Source organism: Chrysochloris asiatica, unplaced genomic scaffold, assembly GCF_000296735.1.
Source record: "Chrysochloris asiatica unplaced genomic scaffold, ChrAsi1.0 scaffold00007, whole genome shotgun sequence".
NCBI lineage: Eukaryota > Metazoa > Chordata > Mammalia > Afrosoricida > Chrysochloridae > Chrysochloris > Chrysochloris asiatica.
The window spans coordinates 7,014,773-7,035,496 of record NW_006408525.1 but is presented as its reverse complement, the minus strand read 5'-3'; the positions used below and the strand labels follow the sequence as shown (position 1 = coordinate 7,035,496).

The following is a 20,724-nucleotide window of genomic DNA, read 5'->3' as shown; positions in this document are numbered from 1 at the left end:
ACATTAGTAAGGTTGGCCCATGATCAGGCAGTGTTTCGTTCTACTGTGCATAAGGTCGCTATGAGTCAGTACCGATTCAATGGCACCTAACAACAACAACAACAGTTCCAGAGTCCCGGTGTGGCTCTGTAAGATAAGCACTGGACTGCAAGGTTCGTTTGAACCTCAATGTTGGCGGTTCAAACTCACGACTCACTCCTTGGAAACCCTATGAGGGGTCACTAGGAGTTGGAATTGACTTGATGATACTTAACAACAACAACAAAACAACATTACATACTGGTGTGGAGCTGTAAGATAAATGCAGAATTGCAGGTTAGTTTGAACCAGAAGACCAGCAGTTCAAACTTTAAGTCACTCCTTGGAAACTCTATATTGGGTTGGTATGAGTCAGAATTGACTCGACGACACTTAACAACAACAAATAGCATTATAGCACTTAACAACAATAATAGTTTTTTACCTTGACTTGTTGTTGTTATGTGCTGTGGAGTCGGTTCCAACTCATGGCAACCCTGTATAGTGTTTCCGAGGCTATAAATCTTTACAGGAGCAGAAAGCCTCATCTTTCTCCCATGGAACAACTGGTAGTTTCGAACTGCTGACCCTGAGGTTAGCAGCCCGGTTCGTAACCACTACGCTCCCAGAGTTCCTTATAACTTGATTACTAACCCTAAAATAGTCCTGGTGTGGTGTTGTAGAATAAGCACTTGACCATACTTGAACCTCAAGGTTGGCAGTTCAAACCCACCTGCCACTCCTTGGAAACTTTAGACAGGGTTACTATGAGTTGGAACAGACTCAGTAACACTTAGCAACAACTAACCTAAGGATAAGCAGTTCAAATCCACCAAGCACTACTGGAGAAAAGAGCTAGCAATCTGCTCCCATCAAGATTGTTGTTAAGTGCCATCAAGTCGATTCTGACTCAGCGACCCTGTAAGGGTTTCTGACGCTATTAATCTTTTCTGGAGCAAAAAGCCTCATCTTTCTCCTGGAGTGACTGGTGGGCTAGAACTGTCAACCTTGTGGTTCTCAGTCCAGTGTTTATCCTACAGAGTCACTGCATTCCGTCCCATAAGATTTATTGTTGTTAAGCGCCTTCACGTCAGTTCTGACTCACAGTAACCCTGTATGGGGTTTTCGAGGAGCAGTTGGTGGGTTTGAATGGCCAACCTTGCTGTTCACAGTCCAATGCTGATCCTAGAGCACCACAGTCTAGGAAATCCTATGGGGCATTTCTACTGTGTCTATTCAAGGTTACTATGAATGAGAATGGACTCAATAGCAACTTTTTTTTTCCTAGTATAGTTTCATAGTTTTCTTCACATTGTTGTTGTTGTTGTTGTTATGTGCAGTGGAGTCGGTTCTGACTCATAGCAATCCTGTACAGGGTTTCTGAGGCTGTAAATCTTTACGGGAGCAGAATGCCTCATCTTTCTCCAGCAGAACAGCTGGTAGTTTCGAACTGCTGATCTTAAGGTTTGAAGCCTGATTCGTAAACCAATACACTATCAGAACTCCTTTTTCTTCACATTGGTCTCTTTCATTTGTTGTTGAGCTTATTTTTCAGTGTTTTCTGTTTTCATTGTTATTATAAGTGAGATCTTTTCTTCTATTATATTTCCCAGCTTGCTGAGATTTATATATTGGAAAATTACTGCCATTACTAGCAGGAATGTAACTAAGTAGAGTACTACATACTTTGTTGTTGTTAAGTGCTGTTGAGTCACTTCTGACTCTAGCAACCCTATATAGGGTTTCCAAGGAGCAGCTGACGAGTCTGAATTGCTAATCTTGTGGTTCAAACCAACCTTGACATCTAGTATTTACCGTGCTTAGTAGAAAGCAATTTGGTCTAAAAAATGGTTTTATATTCTAGACACCAAATCTATAGAAAGAAATGGAAGCACACTTGGACTTGTAAATATAAAAGATTTGTTTTCCTTCTTGTAATTTACTTAAGACAATGACAGCTTAAGGCAAAAATCAAACTGGGAGGGACTTATCAATGTAGACAAAATAGATAATACAACTATCATGTAAAGTATAGGTATGCAGGCAAGTAAATATTGTAGTTATTTCATTTGTGAGCAGGAAATGTCAGGTAACTAGTGAGAAGGGTGAAAGTTTAAGTAGAAAGTAATAAGCTTCAGGTTGAAGTCTAAGTGTGAAGAGTTACAGAATTAACTCTACACAAAGAAAGAAAGAAAGAAACAAAAAACCCACATTACAGTCCAGCAATTCCAACTAATAATGACCCTGCAGGACAGAGAATGGCCCAATAGGGTTTCCAAGGCTCTAAATCTTAACAAAGCAGACTGTCGTATCTTTCTCCATAGGAGAGGCGGGTGATCTCAAACCACTAACCTTTTGGTTAGCAGCTGGATGCTTTACCATTGTGCCACCAGGGTTCCTTTTGATTCTATTATTGTTTGTTAAGTGCTGTTGAGTCAGTTCCGACCCACAGCGACCCTTGCAGTCAGACATTAACTCACAGCGCCACATCACTCTGTGTAGACTCTGGTAACATATTGATGCATATGGGGCACTATAGGACCAGTGCTGGACTGCTAACCACAAGGTTGGTAGTTCAAAACCACCAGCTCCTCCTGGGAAACCCTATACAGAGTCACTCTGATTCAGAACCGACTTAATGGCACACAACAATAACAACAGAACTGTTACACTTGAAGTCCCAGGATGGGTGGTACAGATGATTAAGTGCTTAGTTACTACCTGAAAGGGTGGCACTCAAGTCCACCCAGAGGCACCTCAGAAGAAAGGCCTGACAATCTACTTCTGAAGAAAATCCTGTGGAGTACAGTTCTACTCCGACTCCCATGACGTTGCCCTGAGGCACTTGGTATTGCCTTCCTGGACTCTACCTATGAAAGGATACCCTCTGTACTCAAATCTACCAAATCGAGATTTTTCTGGGTTTTTTTTGTCTGTGCTTTATCATTCTTACTCTGGGGTCCATGCCAAAGGGCGGGGCAGGTTGTAGAGCATTTCCTTCTTAATTGAGATCCTATACTTTCTCCTTGTCTTCTTCTCCCTGATCCAGGGAAAGTGCTTGTCTAAGGGGTATGGAAGCTTTGCTACTCAAGTCTCTCCAAAATCTACTGTATTTTTTTCTATGTGCATGAGCTCTTGTGGCTTCTCTGCACGGCCTACAAGTTTTGAAACATAAAAGCAGAGAAAAGGCTCCTTGTTTCTCTCTTCTGGGTTCTCTCTCTCTCTTAACACAAATGAGCATAGAACCACTCAGTTGGCTGCCTTGACTGGGGGAAGGGTTACAGAGTAACAGCATTTCATACTTCAAAGCTTACTTCATACCAGAATGTAATGAACATCCTTATCCATGTATCTCTGCATATGGGAGCAAACATCTATACATTGAAATTTCTGGGTTAAAGATTAGCACGTTTTTAGACTCTGGATACATATTAACTCTTTTCCAACATAACAATCTGTATTTATTTTCTCTTCTTACTGGGCTATGAAGTTTGGTGAAATACAAAAATATATTCAAGTGTCTGGTCTGAAAGTCTAAGTTTTAAAGAAAGTAAAGATTTGTGTTGCAGCAAATCACGTATTTTTTGTTTTTTTTTTTTAATCTTCTAAAGAGATGAAGGCAGACCTAATCCTTTGTTAGTTCAATTACGTAATGCTTGCTCAATTCCTGCAATAGCTTTGGTACCTGAGATATACAGTATTTATGGTTTTTATGAGTTGGAGTCGACTTGATAGCGGTGGGTTTAGCTTTCTTGGTATCCTCCAAATAGAAGAGCCCTGTGGTGCAGTAGTTAAGAGCTCACCTACTAAGAAAAAGATCAGTGATTTGAATCTACCAGTTGTTCCAGGGGAGAAAATGTAGTCTGCTTCCATAAAGATTTACAGCTTTGGAAATGCTGTAACTGTTCTGAATGGTCATTAGGAGCCATACTTATATACTCTATAGTATATAATATTTAAAATGCTTATGAACCAGTTAGGAGCATGTGAGTTGGGCTGCTAGCCTCAAGGGTAGTAGTTTGAAACTATCAGCAGTTCTGGGGGAAAGATGAGGCTTTCTGCTCCCGAAGATTTATGCCCTAGAAAATTCTATACAGGGTCACTATGAAGTCAGAATCGACTCCACAGCATATAACCAACCATGAACCAGTTGGTAAGCTAAGGCATGTGTACATAATTAAATCATAACATAAGACTTTATTATATGAGATAGTCTTCTAATTCTACCATAAACATTTTCAAAAACTGGACCTAAACACCTCAGTATGTTGTTAAGTTCAGTAAACGGCCTCACCCTTTATCTTAAGTTAAAAAACTGTATCATTGTATATTTTAAGTGAAAATGTTTGGAGGAGGTGGACAGACTCATTTAAAAAAACAAAAATCTTTTCTTCTTCAGATGGCCCAAGAGCTCTCACTGTTATATGATTATATCACATTGTCTATAATTTGCTTCCTTCCTACTTTCTATTCCATTGAAAAGTATTAATTCTTCATTGTCACAAATAAATTGTCTCAAAAATTTCATGCTTTTGTTTCATTCTAAACATTAGAAAATTTCTCAGAAGTTGGATGTATGGTATCAAACTGACAGTGAGCCCATTTATAATTGTTCTAGTGAAACTGCTCAAGTGTTATTTTCCTATGAACATTAGTACAATGAAAAATACTTTAAGAACTGACCTACATTGGAACTATTATGCCATTAATATACTCCACAGCCAACCATTCATCTTCTTCTCCATACTCCCGTAGCACACATGCTATTTCAACATATTTCTCCGAGTGCATTATTATTAACTACGTGTCTGTATTTCCAAGGATGATCCTAAGCCTTGGACAAGAATTGGTAGCACAAATCCAAAATCAGTCAGACTTTCTACACATTCCCTACGGTTAGTAGACACACTGTGTGCACAGGGCAAGGTTCATGTGGGCATCTTCAAAGTCTTTTGATGTCTTAATTTCTGGTTGATTTTGAATCTCAAGATGGAATATCTGACAACTTCAATCTTTTCTCTGTTTATCATGAATGTTGCTTAATGATTCAGTTGTGAGGATTCTGCTTTCTTTATATTAAGGTATAATCCTTACTAAAGGCTACTATAGCAGCCTTTGATCTTCATTGGTAAGTATTTCAATCCTTATTACTTTCAGCAAGGTTGTGTCATCTGTACATAGCAAGTTAATGAACCTTCCTGCAATCATGATGCTGAGTTCTTATACACTAGCTTCTCAAGTTATTTGCTTAGCATACTGATTGAATTAATATGGTACAAGGAAACAACCCTGGCTCACACCATTCCTGATTTTTAACCATTCAGTCTCCCCTTGTTCTGTTTGAATAACTGCCTCTTGGTCATGAGCACAATTAAGTGTTTCCCATTTTCCACAATGTTATCCATAGTTTGCTATGAGCCACATAGTCAAATGTTGTTACATAGGCAATAAAGTGTAAGTATACATTTTTCTGGTGTACTGTGCTTTCAGTCAAGATCTATTTGACATCAGCAATGGTATCTCTTGTTCCACCACTTCTGACTCTGGCTTAAATATCTGCCAACTCCTTGTCAAAGTGCTGTTCCAATTGCTTCTGACTTATCTTTAGAAAATCTCACTTGCATGTGATATTAATGACACTGTTAGATGATTTCCACATTCCACTGGATCACCTTTCTTTGGAAGAGATCCATATTTGTACCCAGTCCAATCAGTTGGCTAGATAGCTATCTTCCAAATTTCTTGGCATAGATGAGTGAGTGCTGCTTCAGTCTGTTGAAACATTTTAATTTCTATTCCATGAATTCCTGAGTCTTGATTTTTACCAATGGCTTCAGTGCAGCTTAGACTTCTTCCTTCAATTCCGTTGGTTATTGATCATATGCTACCTGTTGAAATGGTTTAACATTGACCAATTCTTTTTGGTATAGTGACTATGTATTCTTTTCATCTTTTTTTGATACCTTCTTCAACACTCAATATTTTGCCCATTGTTGTCGTTAAGTACCACAGAGTCAGTTCTGACTCACAGTGAACCTGTGTAGGGTTTCCAAGGAGCAACTGGTGGTTTTGAACCACTGACTTGTGGTTAGCAATCCCGTACTTATCCTAGAGCACCACACCAGAAGTCCATTTCATCACACCTAGAGACATGAATTTTTTTTCCAGTTCTTTCAGCTTAAGAAACCTTTTGGTTTTCTAACTCTATCTAGGTTTTTGCACATTTCATTATAAAACTTTATTTTTGTCTTTGTGAGCTGCCTTTGAAGTTTTCTGTTCATCTCTTTTACTTCATCATTTCTTCCATTCATCTTAGCTACTCTACATTCAAGAGCAATTTTCAGTATATCTTCTGACATATTATGTCATATCATGTTGGGGGGGGGGATCCTCTTTTTCGATGATCTTCCACTTCTCCAAGCATGATGTCCTGCTCCACAGACTTGTCCTTCCTGACAACACATTCGAAGTATGACAGACTTATTATCAGGGTAACTTTGTGACACAAAAGACCTTTGTCTACCAAAATGTACAGGTGGTCATTACAATTTAGCAGGCCTCCTCTATATTCTACTCTTCAGGAGTAGGAAGTACATGATTCTAGACTTTCTTTGTTGCTGCAGGTTAACAGATGACCTATTACTGTCATTTCTGACACAAAAATCTTATCTCTTTACTTCCCTATTTATATTCCATTAAGGATTCTTTATCATCTCCAAAATAAAATCTAAGACCATTGCTATTATTAAGTGCCATTGAATCAGCTCTGATTTATAGTAACTCTGTATAGGGTTTCTGAGAATTGGTTGGTGAATTTGAACTGCTGGCTTTGCGGTTCAAAAACCAACCTTGTGGTCCATTGCTTATCCTACAGCACCATCCCAGGACCAAGACCATTAGCATCACATACAAGCCCCTTTATAATATGGCCCTGATCACTGGGGATTCTATGCCTAAATACAAAAGTTTCCAGAGTGATAGCATTATGTAGTTCAAATCCTACCTTTGCCAGGCCCCACTGCAAGGGAGAATCTTTCTTCATTAAATTGAGGAGCGTCCACAAGAAAATTGGCCTAGTGTTCATTGGTTTCTATATTCAGCCAGATTTTTAGAGCCTAAGCTTGCAGTCAGCTTCTGATTCTGGAACAAATATTTTGACCTTTGGCCCTTTGTACAGATGTCAGGGCATTGGTCCTGACTCCTCTAGCCTTTATAGTAAATTGTCCTTTCAGGTCTCCCAATTCATAATAAACCACGGAAATAAGTTTTAACCACCAAGCAATGGAGAAAGGATCATGAGGTACCTTTTTCCCAGAAATATCTCTGCATATGGGTGTTTAATTTTGGGGGCAGTCCTGTAGGATAAGCATTGGACTACAAGCCACAAAGTCAACAGTTCAAACCCTCCAGCTGCTCTTTGGGAGAAAGATGTGATTTAAGGTCTCGGTCTGGGGACTCCTGAGCTCATGGGCAAGGACATAGTAACGGAGGGCTAGAGTTGAGCGTGAAGTGTCCAGCTGCTTTGACGTGAGGGCTGATGCACAAGAACACTCAAACTTGTAGACAGTACTCAATCAACCTAGCCTTGATGGCTTGATGATCAGAACTCGACTAGAGGAAAATAAGAAAACAATGTCTGATAAAGGAAACAAGTGTGAATTGCTACAATTTGATGAACTTGACCTATATTTATGGATGTAGTAGCTCAAAACACCAACTGAGAGGGAAGGAGTCTTCACATCAAGTATCAATCCTATCCCCTCTGTATACAGGGTTGATGTTGTTGTTGTTAAGTGCCATCAAGTCGACTCCTACCCATAGCAATCCTGTATAGGGTTTCTGAGGAGCAGCTGGTGAACTTGAACCGCTGACCTTGCAGTTCAAACGGCTTTGTAGTCTGGCACATTAACCCATAGCACCACACCAGGACTCCATACAGGGTTGATGGTGGTGGTGGTGGTTATGTGCCGTGGGGTCGGAACCGACTCATAGCGACCCTGTACAGGGTTTCCAAGGCTGTAAATCTTTACAGGAGCCTCATCTTTCTCCCGCAGAACAGCTGTTAGTTTCAAACTGCTGACCTTGAGGTTTGCAGCCTGATTCATAACCACTACGCTACCAGAGCTCCTTATAGGGTTGATAGGGATGGGCAATTCAGACATTGGCTACCTAAAATGTGGAATGTGGGGAAGGGGTGCTATGAAGGCACAAAGTGACTGGCTTACAAGTTTTCAAGAGTGAGTCTAGCATCAGAGTGTGAAGGGGAAGGTAGAATTCCCACTGAATAGTTTTCAACTGGTGAAAGGAGATGGGGATAAGAGTCTTACGATTTAATAGTGAATAATTATTCTCATGACTAATTGTGAGAATCACAAGTGTAAAGGTAGATGTTTTGTAACAGAAAGGGGGGAGTAGTTAATCTTACTGTCCCTAGGCCCATCAAGGGAGAAGAGCACGTGTGGAATGTGGGACTCTATCCAGAGAAGCAGGGACACCAGAGATGGAGGCAGAGATGAGGATATGGAGAGATGGAGCAGCTGAGGACTCTAAACTCATGGGAAGACAAAGGCTGTGTGCTGGTGGCTAGGAGGCAGGCTTGCAGAATGTGTCCTTTGCTTATTTAAATTATTATATATTCCTGAGTGTTTTTGTGTACATCCCCCCCCCACCACCAAAAACAAACAAACAAACAAAAACTGAGGGAACAGAAGCAAATACTGTTGAATGATGGTGCATGGAGATTATAATCATTGCAATTAAACGATGAGTGTAAAACTGATGTTCTCCCATGTAAACTATCATTTAATTCACTATACAAATTTAAAAAATAAAATAAAAAAAAGATTTAAGGTCTTGGAAATCCTATCCAGGTTTGCTATGCGTCAGAACCAATTCCACGGCACACAGCAATGACAGTTAGTCACAAGGTAAGAGGCTCAAACTCACCAGCCACTCCTTGAAAACTCTACAAAGGGTTGATAGGAGTTGTAACTGACTCAAGTGCACTTGACAACAACAACAACAACAACTCTGCCAATAGCATGTAAGGTACATAATATAGTGATCAACACATGTATCTGACACAACTTCACCTATTTACAGGGCCTGAACCCAGCCATAATGTTCTAGAACATCTGCATTCAATTTTAGGGCACTCATGGATCTTTTGAGGTAGGTCTGATAGATAAGACACAGACGCCAAGTTAAGTTTAAATTTCAGGTAAACGACAAATAATTGTTTAATGTAAGACTGTCCCATGCAATATTTATATAAGTAAAGAATGCACAGTTATGCATTTTTGTGAATACCTTACTTCCACCTGTGTCTTAAGAGGGTCTGAGTCTAAGAACTGATACAGAATTTCCTAACAGACCTGATGCGCCTGAGTGACTCAAAATAGGTGGGTAAAACCATTGCATGGGACATAACTGCACACATTCTTTATTGTTTATCTGAAACTCAAAGTTACCTAAACATCCTGTATTATTTTATCTGCTCAATACGGCAACCCTACTTTGAGGCCAACCACAGCTTTCCTAGGCTCATGATTTATAGAGTAAGAATTGGCCTAGACTGAGAAGAAGACTTAAGAGTCATCTTCTTTACTTTTTTACCAATTTATTAAATCATTTAAGTTTAAAATACCGTAAAACTATCCAGGGTGAGAGTGAACTAGAAGAACAACTTCCAATTCCTTGAGCTCTGAGTCAGGAATATTTTAACTGTCATCTTCGGATTTTGCATTATCATAGTTACAAGATGGACAAGGAGTCTCGGTGGCGCTGCAGGTTAGGTGTTGGTCTATTGTATACAAAAACTCATGGCTTTGAATTGATTCTGACTTATAACAACCCTATACAGGGTTTCCAAACAGTAAATCTTTACAAGAGCAGGCAGCCTCATCTTTCTTCCACAGAGAGGCTGGTGGTTTTGGACCGTGGACCTTGCTGTTAGCAGTCCAACACTTAATTAAAAGGGAAGGTCAGCTGTAAACCTCCTGAGAGATTTACAGACTTGGAAACTGCAATAACATGCAGTACCACCATTCCTTCCACAGCCCCCTCCACTCACGTGGGTTCACTAATCCACTGCAATGGCCACACAGAACTCAGACACCATACTCACAGTTGTGGGGTTTATTAGGAAAGGGAACAGGTTACAGTTTGGGTTCCAAAATGTTCAGGGTACAGTTGTTCCAGTCAGTTACTGCTAAGTGCCCACAGAACACCCTACTCCAACGTAAGTCTCAGCCTGAAGGCACTTGGCTCTAGCTCCAAGGATCACCAAAACCTACCCGTCACTTATATGCCTGGAGGCACCCCACTCTACTAGAGATCCTCCTGCCCAAAGCCACTCAGTTTTACTCAATGGGCTGGGAAGTCCACTGCTCTGTCTCGTGCTCTGGTTCCTGGTTCTTTGCCACTCCTCGGTGTCATAAATTTCTTTCTCTGGATTAAGGAGGTTTAAAGGGCAAGGATCTTGGGATCCAAAGGACTTATTCTGCTCCTGGCTCTTCTTCTTTGATGATGGTGAAATCGCCTTTCCTGCTTCTGAGATGGCTTATTTTATACCCAGGCTAGAGTTTCAAGGTTTTACAATTACAATGAACTCTGCTAACATGCACAGCTGAATCATGTCATTACTATCTTCTCCCATCTTCTGTTTTTGAGACCCAACAAGGCAGAAACTATGGCTCAAAGAAACATATTTGAGAATTCACTACATTACAGAAACCCTATGTACAGTCACTATGAGTTGAAATAGACTCCATGGTATAGGGTTTTTTTAAATGTGAGATTCACAGTGTTACAAATATGGCCAGAAATTTCCTTGCTGAATTCCTAGAGCAGAAAGATGTTGCATCAAATTCTGGAAATAGCGTATGTGGAAATCACATTACATAAATAACAGATGTTCAAGGCTGAAGAAGAAAGGGACGTGAAACATGTAAATTCTATTATGCAACAATCCCTGGGACCGGGACTACAACTATAGCAGAAAACTGAAATCTTCATTTCTATTTTACCAATAAGTTCAATCACAGCGGCCATCAAAACCTTTTTCTCTTAGTTTGTCATTCCATGACTAGTTTGTCATTCTATGATTAGGCTAACTACACTACGAAATTTCCTAGAGCAGGGGTTCTTTGAACTTTTCTCCCGTTTTCACATTTTATTTGGAAAAGGAACGAGGTAAAAAGTTCGACATGAAAACTTCAGTTTTTCTTCTATCTTGACCCCTAGTTTTTGGACTGGGGGTTGTTAGAATTGGGTTAGTGACCGAAGTCTATGAAAAGATTTCTGGAGTACCGTGAATTCCCTGCATATATAATTTTTAACGTCCGGATAATTGTGCATTGTGAGGAAAGCATCCAAATTTTTACTTGAGACTCAAAAGAGTCTATGCCTAAGAAATCCCGATGCAGGATTTGTGGAAGGAAACTGATGCGTTTGAATGGCTCGGAATAGAAAGACAGAAGCTCTGTTCTAACTAGCACCAATGCAAAAAGTTTTACCAACCGCCCCCACTTCCCCTCAGCTCCCCAAATTCCTCGTTCCCTTAGAACGTATGTCCTCGGTGGGAGGGATCACTGCTTGCCTCTCCCAAGTTTCTCTCCTGCCGCATTCCTTTCCTCCAAGCGCTTCGGCGTCTGCTGACGTCATGACGCCACACACGCAGTCCCGCCCCTGCAGAGATCGGCGCTCGCGAGGACCCCGCATTTCGCTCAAACCCGGAATGTGAGGCCTTGGCTGGGCTGTCTCCTGTGCTTAGACCCTCTCTTTATCTGGGTCCGTGTCCGTTGTCGCTGTCTCCCTGCTCGCTCCAGAAGTAGCCAGGGCGGCCGTGCCCTTCTGCCGGCTGCCCGCGTGGCTTCCGCCGCCCCTCCGAATCCTCCGGGGCCTCAGAGGAGTTCGCTACGGAGGGAGGCGGGGGCCTTCGGGAGGAGGAGGCGGAGGAGGCGGAGGAGGAGGGAAGGAAGATGGCGGCCGTGGAACTAGAGTGGATCCCAGAGACTCTCTATAACACCGCCATCTCCGCTGTCGTGGACAACTACACCCGCTCCCGCCGAGACATCCGCTCCTTGCCCGAGAACATCCAGTTCGATGTTTACTACAAGGTATGGACCATGGGCCTGCTCTCTTGCCGCAACCTATGGGGCCGCACCCCCTTCCACGTCTGCGAGCCCCCGCAGTCACCTCTCACCCCTGGTGGCAGGATCGTCTCCCGAGACATCTGGTGCGGCCTCCAGATTGCCAGTGTAAAAACACACTGCCTCCCCATCCTCTGTTTAAACTCTTGGAACATGATCGCTTCCTGATGAGTTTTGCCCCCTTTTGGTCTTGCCGCCCCCCGGTGGGTAGGCCATTTGTGTAGACTTTCTCTGTTGCACTCCTGTCTCACTCAGTCCCCCTTTCCAGCCCATGTCTTCGGGATATTTTCCACCCTCTTTCCCCCAGTTAAGTGTCAGCATCAACTGGACTTTTTGCTCAGTTCCTGTAACCCCCTTCCTACTTTCTTTCCTCTCTCTGCCCTCCTTCCCCAAGTATTTTTCTCCATTATATTTCTTCGTTTCTCCTTTCTTTTTCCAATCAAAAGATCTTTGGAAACAGCCCGTGTGTGTACTTGATTTGCATATTCTTTATGGCTTTGATTTTTGTTTATATTAGAGGTTTGATTGAGGATTTTTTAAATACGGGAGTGGTGATCAGCTATTGGAAGGAAAGAAATTTTTCTTGAAAGAAAAAAAAAAAAAAACCTTCAGAATTTAAATTTTGTTCATGTATTTGAAAGTTGCAATCTTGTAGCATTCCTAAATCGCTCCCCCTCAAAACTCTGAACAGAAAGTCTCCAAGTCATTCTCCAAGGAGTTTCAAGGGTAAGTGTGTTCAGACGTGGACAGTTTTCACAGTGTTTTTAGAGGGAGGAGAACTTTATGGACTTGGAGCCTCCTCACATTTGAATGTGAACACTGGATTTATTATTCAGTTCTCCTTGCTTTGAACCGGTGTGGAGAACTATTCTCCAGTAGCCACTCAGTACAAAATTTGAGCAGAAGTAGAAGATGATTTATTTTTGTGATCGTAAATCCTTTGACTTGACTTGTAAGTTGGCCAGAATAGTGTAAACTGATACTTAGCAGATGTTTATGTTCTTATATATGTACGCTGTTTTCTGGCAGTTGTTTTATTGGGAAGATCGCCCACTTTCTCCACCCCCAGATTTTTTTTTTTTTTTTTTTACGATTAGCAGCTGACGTTCTACATTCTACCAAATCCAGCTGCTTTGCACCAATTCTAACAGTTAAAAACCATTAAAAAATGTATTTGCAAGGGTTCATTTTGGTCATGTACATTAAATTTGTTTTTAGAGCAGTTTTTCCATTTAAAATTCCTTGGATACATCAGTTGACTTCTGTGTACCTAAGGAAATTTTATACTTAAGATGTATTCGTATGGAAAAAGTATGGGTTAGATTTGTCTTGTTGACCTGTTTTGTGTGTAGCAATCTCTGTCCACTTTTTGAAAATCATATGTAATCTTTTATACTTTTTCGAAGAAATCATTGGGAATTTATTCTCTCAAAGCACACCAGTAGTTGGATTCTCTCAAAATACTTGGATATCTTCTAGTAAGTTTAACTTCAAATGAAAGCTTTTCATTTAAAAATTATTAGTGAGTATGAAAACTTTTACTCCTTAATAGTATGCCTGTTGGAATTATGATATTGTGTTAAGCAAGGAAGATGCTTAACATGTGCCTTGGACTGTGTTAAGTGCTTTTGTTGTTGTTGTTGTTAGGTGCCATCGAGTCGGTACCGACTCATAGCGACCTTATGCACAGCAGAATGAAACACTGCCCGATCCTGGGCCAACCTCACTACTGTTGCCACGCTTGAGTCCATCAATGCTGCCACTTGGCCAATCCATCTTGTTGGGGGTCTTTTCTTTTTCTCTGACCCTTCACCTTACCAAACATGTTGTTGTTATGTGCCGTGGAGTCGGTCCCAACTCATAGCGACCCTGTACAGCGTTTCCGAGGCTATAAATCTTTACGGGAGCAAAAAGCCTCATCTTTCTCCCGCGGAACAGCTGGTAGTTTCGAACTGCTGACCCTGAGGTTTGCAGCCCTATTTGTAACCACTATGCTACCACAGCTCCTTTTACCAAACATAAGTGCTTTTAAATAATGTTATTTTTGTTTAATCTTCACAATTAAATTGTAAAGTAGGGAATCCTTGTTTTACAGGTGAGAAATACTTTAATTAGGGTCTCATACCTGATAATCTAGTTCCCAAACTGGCATCTATATTTAGAGCTGATTCTTTATAATGGAACTTGCTTTTTTGCTTAGGAAGATTTTCGTTTGGTGGTGGTAGATGATTTTAATGAGAGATGGTATAGTGATGCTTTTGGTAGAGGTAAAGTTGATGCTTTTGATAGAGGCCTCTAAGAGTGAAAGTCAGTCTCTGGATTCTGGCCTTTTAAGGAGACATAAAAAATATTTATATTCCTTTAAACACTGTCAACAATTGTAAATGCACATATAAATAACATAAGATGCCCATTCTCTGTAACTTGAGAAAATTTTAAGGGGCTGGCTATTTACAGTTTTAAATTTTTTCCACTAAAGAGCCAAAATGAAGCTCATAAATCAGATCTCTTTAACAGCCCCACCTCCATCAATAAGTGTGGCCATAGACAAAATCCCATGTTTGTGGAATCAAAAATTTCCCCATCCCTTTGGATTAATCTAGTGCTGTTGTGTTAATTTTTATTAGTAGCTAGTTAAGGAATGAAGTGAAAAAATAGGAATGCAGACTTTGAGAAAGGAGAGTCAATATACATGGAAAGAGAAAACATTTTTTTTTAAAAGATTGGAAGACATCAGAATATGCTTCTAAACTGGCAGAAACTGGTTGCCCCAGGAAATGAAGAGTGAAGTCCTTAAGTGAGAGCATTAGTTAATGAGTCCTGTCCCCTTTTACTCATTCCTTTCACTGTATATAAATTATTAGTCTGAAATTAGAGTTGATGGGAGAAACTTTTCCTCTCAGAAAAGGAAGAGTTGAGGGTCTAATCTAAAAGGCATCAATGTAAGTACATTTTCAAAGGATGACTGTTGGAAAGTGGAGCTAAGATCATCTGCTGCAAGTAAATGACAGACAGGATTGATAGTGTTTCTGAAGAATGGATAATCAGAATTTTGAGATAGCTGCTGAGATATTTAACTAAAAATGTCTAAAAGAATTGACAAATAGAGTAAGCACTGAACTGTAAGGTCGGTTTGAACCACAATGTTGGCTGTTTAAACTCACCAGCAGCTTCTTGGAAACCCTATACGGGTTGTTATGAGTTGGATCGGACTCGACTGCACTTAACAAGAACAATATAGGGCCTCTATAGGACCAGTCTCTGGAAAAGGGTATCATGTTTGGTGGGGTGGAGGGTCAGAGAAAAAGAGGAAGACCCCCGGCAGGATGGATTGGCAAAGTGGCAGCATCAATGGGCTCAAGCGTGGTAACGATAGTGAGGTTGGCCCAAGATCGGGCAGTGTTTTGTTCTGCTGTGCATAAGGTCGCTCTGAGTCAGTACCGACTTGATGGCACCTAACAACATAGGACTCCTGATGTGGTACTAGAGGATCAACAGTGGACTGTGAACCACAAGGTCGTCATTTTAAACCAACCAGCTGCCCCTTGGAAACCTTATGCAGGGTCACTATAAGTCAGAACCAACTCAACAGCACTTAACAACAATAGGTTCTTTGTAAAGCGCCCAGATGGCACAGTGTGCTAAGAATTGGACTGCAAACCATTCTGCAAAAGAAAATTTAGGCAGTCTGATTCCATAAAGATTGACAGCCTCTGAAGCCATGTGCAACAGTTCTCCTCTGTTCTAGGGTTGCTGTGGGTTGGAACCTACTCAACAGCAGTGGGTTTGATGGGTGGTCCAATACAGATCATGCTGTATAAAAAATGGCTTTCAGAATGTTTTTTCTCTAAATATACACAAACATTTCAGTATAGAAGGTAGATATGATGAATTTTGAAGCCGATCCAGAATTGAAGCAATTGTATACAAAATGAAAGCAAATAGAGTGAGACCAAGTATTGGCTGTTTTAAAAAATGAAGGTTATAATATTTTATTTTTATTTTAAGTAGCTGTTGTTAAGTGCAGTTGAGTTGGTTCTTACTCATACCAGCTTCGTTTAGGGTTTCTGAGGCTTTAAATCTTTGTGGGAGCAGAAAGCCTTATCTTTCTCCAAGGAGTGAGTGATTGACAGTGCTTATCATATGGAGCCACTATGCTCCCATTTTAACTAGTTGTTAAGTGCCATCATGTTACTAACTTAATAGTAACCCTGTATAGGATTTCCGAGGAGTCTATTTTTTGTATTGTTACAAATAGAAAGTTTGTCAGAGTTAAGTTTTAGCTAAGAGAAATATTTCAGTAATGTGTCCTATTTATTATTTTTACTGTCCCAAATCTATCGATTTTGTTTTTGTTGCTGTCTTGGACTGAAGACCGTACTAATCAATGCTAGATATAGAATTAGAATTTATGTACTTTTTTGTTTTTTTCTGTGTATGTGAGAGTAAAGCAAAAAGTATTACTACTGGGTTCCAGTTCATTTATGCATTATCTTATTCCAAACGTGTGGCGCTGTGGATTAATGTGCTGGACTGCAAGGCTCGATTGAACTGTAAGGTCAGCAGTTCAAGCTCACCAGCTGCTCCTCAGAAACCCTATACAGGGTCGCTAGGGCTTGGAACCTACTCTCCGGCACTTAACAGCTAACAGCAATTCCAAACAAGGAGTCCTGGTGTGGTGCTGTGGGCTAATGCGCTGGACTGCAAGGTTGGCAGTTCAAGCTCACCAGCTGCTCCTTGGAAACATTATCCAGGGTTGCTAAGAGTTGGACTTGACCCAACAGCACTTAACAACAACAAATTCCAAGCAAAATGTGCATGTTTCTGCAATAAGTGGATGGCTCCAGGCAAATTATCTTAGTAATGCATTTGTCTTAGTCTCATTAGGGTATCTTTAAAAAAAAAAGCTTTAATCTGAGAAGAGTGGCTTCTGAGTGGATCTGGACCAATTAAACTCAGATAGGTCATTTTAGAAGGTTACGATGACTGTGTTTTGGGATCTCAAAGGGATAATCTTGATAGACTTTCTTGAAGGACTCAGAACGGTCACTGGGACTTCCTAGGAAGAAGTTTTAAGGCCAGGAAAGTTGCACTAAAGAATTTTTTTCTATCACTTTGATATATCTGCTCATTCTTCTAGGGTATCAAGGGCTGTCCTACGTGAATTTTGTTAAGAAAACCTTACCCTCTCCAGCCTCTGGTCCTGCTGACTTCTTTTTGTATTTCCAAAACTCAGTATTTAAAAAGGAACATAGTTTGAGACCTTCGAGGATGTCAAAACTGCCATTTTGATGTGGTGTAAATTGGAGAGTGCAGCATTCTTCAGGGAAGGGTTTTAGAGTGATGGAAACATGGCCCTCAGAAATGTATAGACCTTGTTGGAGGATATATCAAGAAACAATAGCTTTATATTTTGATGTTTTTGTTTAATAAAGGTTTCTAATGTCTTATAGGAGTTTTGGTGTGGCGCTGTGGGTTAATGCGCCAGACTGCAAAGTCATTTGAACTGCAAGGTCAGCGGTTCAAGCTCACCAGCTGCTCCTTGGAAACCATATACCGGGTTGCTATGGGTCGGAACTGACTCGACGGCACTTAACAACAACGTCTTATAAGGAGGTGTGGTTGCGTAGTGGTTATGTCAGGCTGCTAACCTCAGGGTCAGCGGTTTGAAACTACCAGCTGTTCTGTAGGAGAATGATGAGGCTTTCTGCTTCTGTAAAGATTTACAGCTTCGGAAACCGTCTCCAGGGTCGTTAGGAGTCGGAAGTGACTCCACGCCACGTAACAGCAACAATGTCTTAATAGCATTATTTTTTACTCATTCTTGTATTTGTTATATAGTTGCATACTGCCTCAATTTTCAGTATTCAGAATAATGTTCAGTATTCTGAACATCTTTTAAAATTTGTGACAAATTGGGAAAAGTCTTTGCAACATATATAATCGTCGATTTGGAGTTCTTATAAAAAACTCTTGTGCTTAATAAGACAAGAACTCAAACTTTGCTGGGGAAAGTAGACATGAAAGAACATAGCCAACAATATTTAGAAAAAAAGGTAGTCCTGCATTTTGTACTATAAACCAAAATGAGTTCCAGGTGAATTAAAGACTTAAATATGGCAAATGACGTCATTAAAGCATCAGAATAAATAATTGGGCCAATGTTTTATAATGTTGAATGATTGGAATTTCTTTAAATAAATTATATGTTGAGGTATTTTTCAAATAAGACTATCAAACATTATAAAAATAGGATAATATAAATGATGACATTCTCTGTTATTTTACTTACCTGTGTTACTAACACTATATTTTTTGCTCTTAGCGTGGAGAAAACTTTTCTAAAAAAACTAGAGGAAAAAAAAAAACCTTGAATACCTATTAACGAAGGGAAAAAATGATAAGCACATTAAAAAAAAAACTGTGCAGATAATGACATTTCACAGGTAAAGAGCTAATTTCTTTAGTATAGCTCTGTTGTAATGTGCCATTGAGTTGGTTCTAACTCATAGCAATCCTGATTGGGTTTCTAAGAGCAGCTGGATGGGTTTGAACTGCCTACCTTGAAGTTAGCATGGTTAGCAAAGTCTCCTTATCTTACAGCACCACACTGTGGCATAGCCCAGGATAACTATGTTGTTGTTAAGTGCTGTCAAGTTTGTTTCAACTCATAGCGACCCTGTGTAGGATTTCTGAGGAGCGGTTGGTGAGCTTGAACTGCCGACCTTGAAGTCCAGTGCATTAACCTGCATCGCCACACCTAGTATAGTATTTTATCTTATAGTATAGCTGTAGAAGATAAAATACAAATTCTCAGTAAACATCAAAGGATACTCAACTGAAGTACAAATTAAAGTATGATAATAAGCCAAAGGCAACCATAAAGATAAAGAAGAAATCTGGAAGAGTTATACCACCAAATAGCAAGCTATAAAAATGAAAATAGAATATTGGAACATGGTTAGACATATAAATCAATGGAACAAAAAGAGAAATCCAGAAACCAACTGACACATATATGTTGCCTGATTTATGGTAAAAGTGACACAACAGTACAGTGGGAAAAGGAAAGTTAAGTAAATGGTGGTGTAGAAAATATCTTGACTTCAACTCACACCAGTTATAAAAATAATTTCTGGATGGATTGTTGATCTAAATGTGGAAAATTAAATTTTTAGGGGGGAAAAAAACCCCTTCATTATATCATTAAAGATTTATTAAATAAAATATACTAAGAAAGGTTAATAAATTGGACTATATTAAGATCAAGAGTATCTACTAATTAAAAGAATATTTAGTCATTAAAAATGTTAAAAAATTGAAACAAAACAAAAGCTACCAAGTGAAAAGGCAAACCACACAATGGAAGAAGACATTTTTGTAGTACACATGTCTGACAAATGACTCTTGTTAGATATAAGAACTACTTGTAAAAAACTACAAATTAATAAAAAGAACCCAATTTTGTTATAATCGAGAGAAAACTTTGGACATCTGAAAAGACCAGTTAAACATTAGAAAAGGTACTCAAGTCTCATTCTTAGTCAGATAATTGCTTGTGTATATATCCATTGGAGTCCTGGTGTGTCACTGTGGGTTACTGTACTGGACTGCAAGGTCGGTTTGAGCCGCAAGCTCACCAGTTGCTCCTTGGAAACCCTATCTATATATAAAATCAAAAGAGAAAAAAAATGTAAGGTTATACAGCAACCAGATACTGTTAATGATAGTGTAAATTGATAATACCATATTGTAAACCTAGCATTCTCTAACTAAAGCTAACATACGTACCTTAAAACCAAGTAATTTCATATGTACTTGAGAATATTTATCCCAGAATGGGACCCTATCCAGAGAAGCAGTAATGCCTGTGATGGAGTTAGAGATGATGATGTGGAGAGATGGAGCAACTGGGGACTTTAGACACAGAGAGGGAGTGGGGCTGTGTGCTGATGACCCGGGGGCAGGCTTGTCAAGTGTATACTCTCTGATTGGTTGATGATGTTGTATGGAGGGGATTGTAACCATGGCAATGAAACGATACGCAATAGGATGATGTAAAACTAATATTCTCCCATGTAAACTATTACATATTTCACAATTAAAAAAAAAAAGAATATTTATCCCAGTATTTTTCATAATAGCTGAAAACTAGTAACTTCCCAAATTTCCTGAAGTAGGAGAATTTATAGACTCTGGAATACTCATACACTGAAATATACAGTAAGAATGAATGAACTAAAACTGCAGGTAACAATATGGGTGAGTTTTTCATGGGAACCAAGAGGCCTTCAAAAAGTTCATAGGAAAATTTCTGTTATCTTTACATTCCATTTCCCACAAACTTGAAGTCCCCTCTTAATGAGTGAAAGAAACCCGTCACAAGAGTACCAGCAGTTCCTAAACTTTGTTTCTTCACAGCACTCCAATCATAGCATCTTTAGGAAACACTCAAAATAAACCAGCTGAGCCAGTTTTGACTTAACCGTGTTTCCATGTGTTATAGAACAGAACACTTCATAGGGTTTTCTTGATTCTAATCTTTTTTTTTTTT

General features: G+C 39.8%; 1 protein-coding gene across 1 annotated transcript in view; it reads left to right on the top strand.

Annotated features, from left to right (window-relative positions):
• Window positions 1-11,873: 11,873 nt before the first annotated feature.
• The window catches only part of APPBP2 (amyloid beta precursor protein (cytoplasmic tail) binding protein 2), a 96,600-nt gene continuing 87,749 nt past the window's right edge, over window positions 11,874-20,724 (top strand). The window contains 1 exon segment of the mRNA XM_006833631.1: window positions 11,874-12,256. Within this exon segment, the coding sequence (XP_006833694.1) occupies window positions 12,000-12,256 (257 nt within the window). The 5' untranslated portion in view covers window positions 11,874-11,999.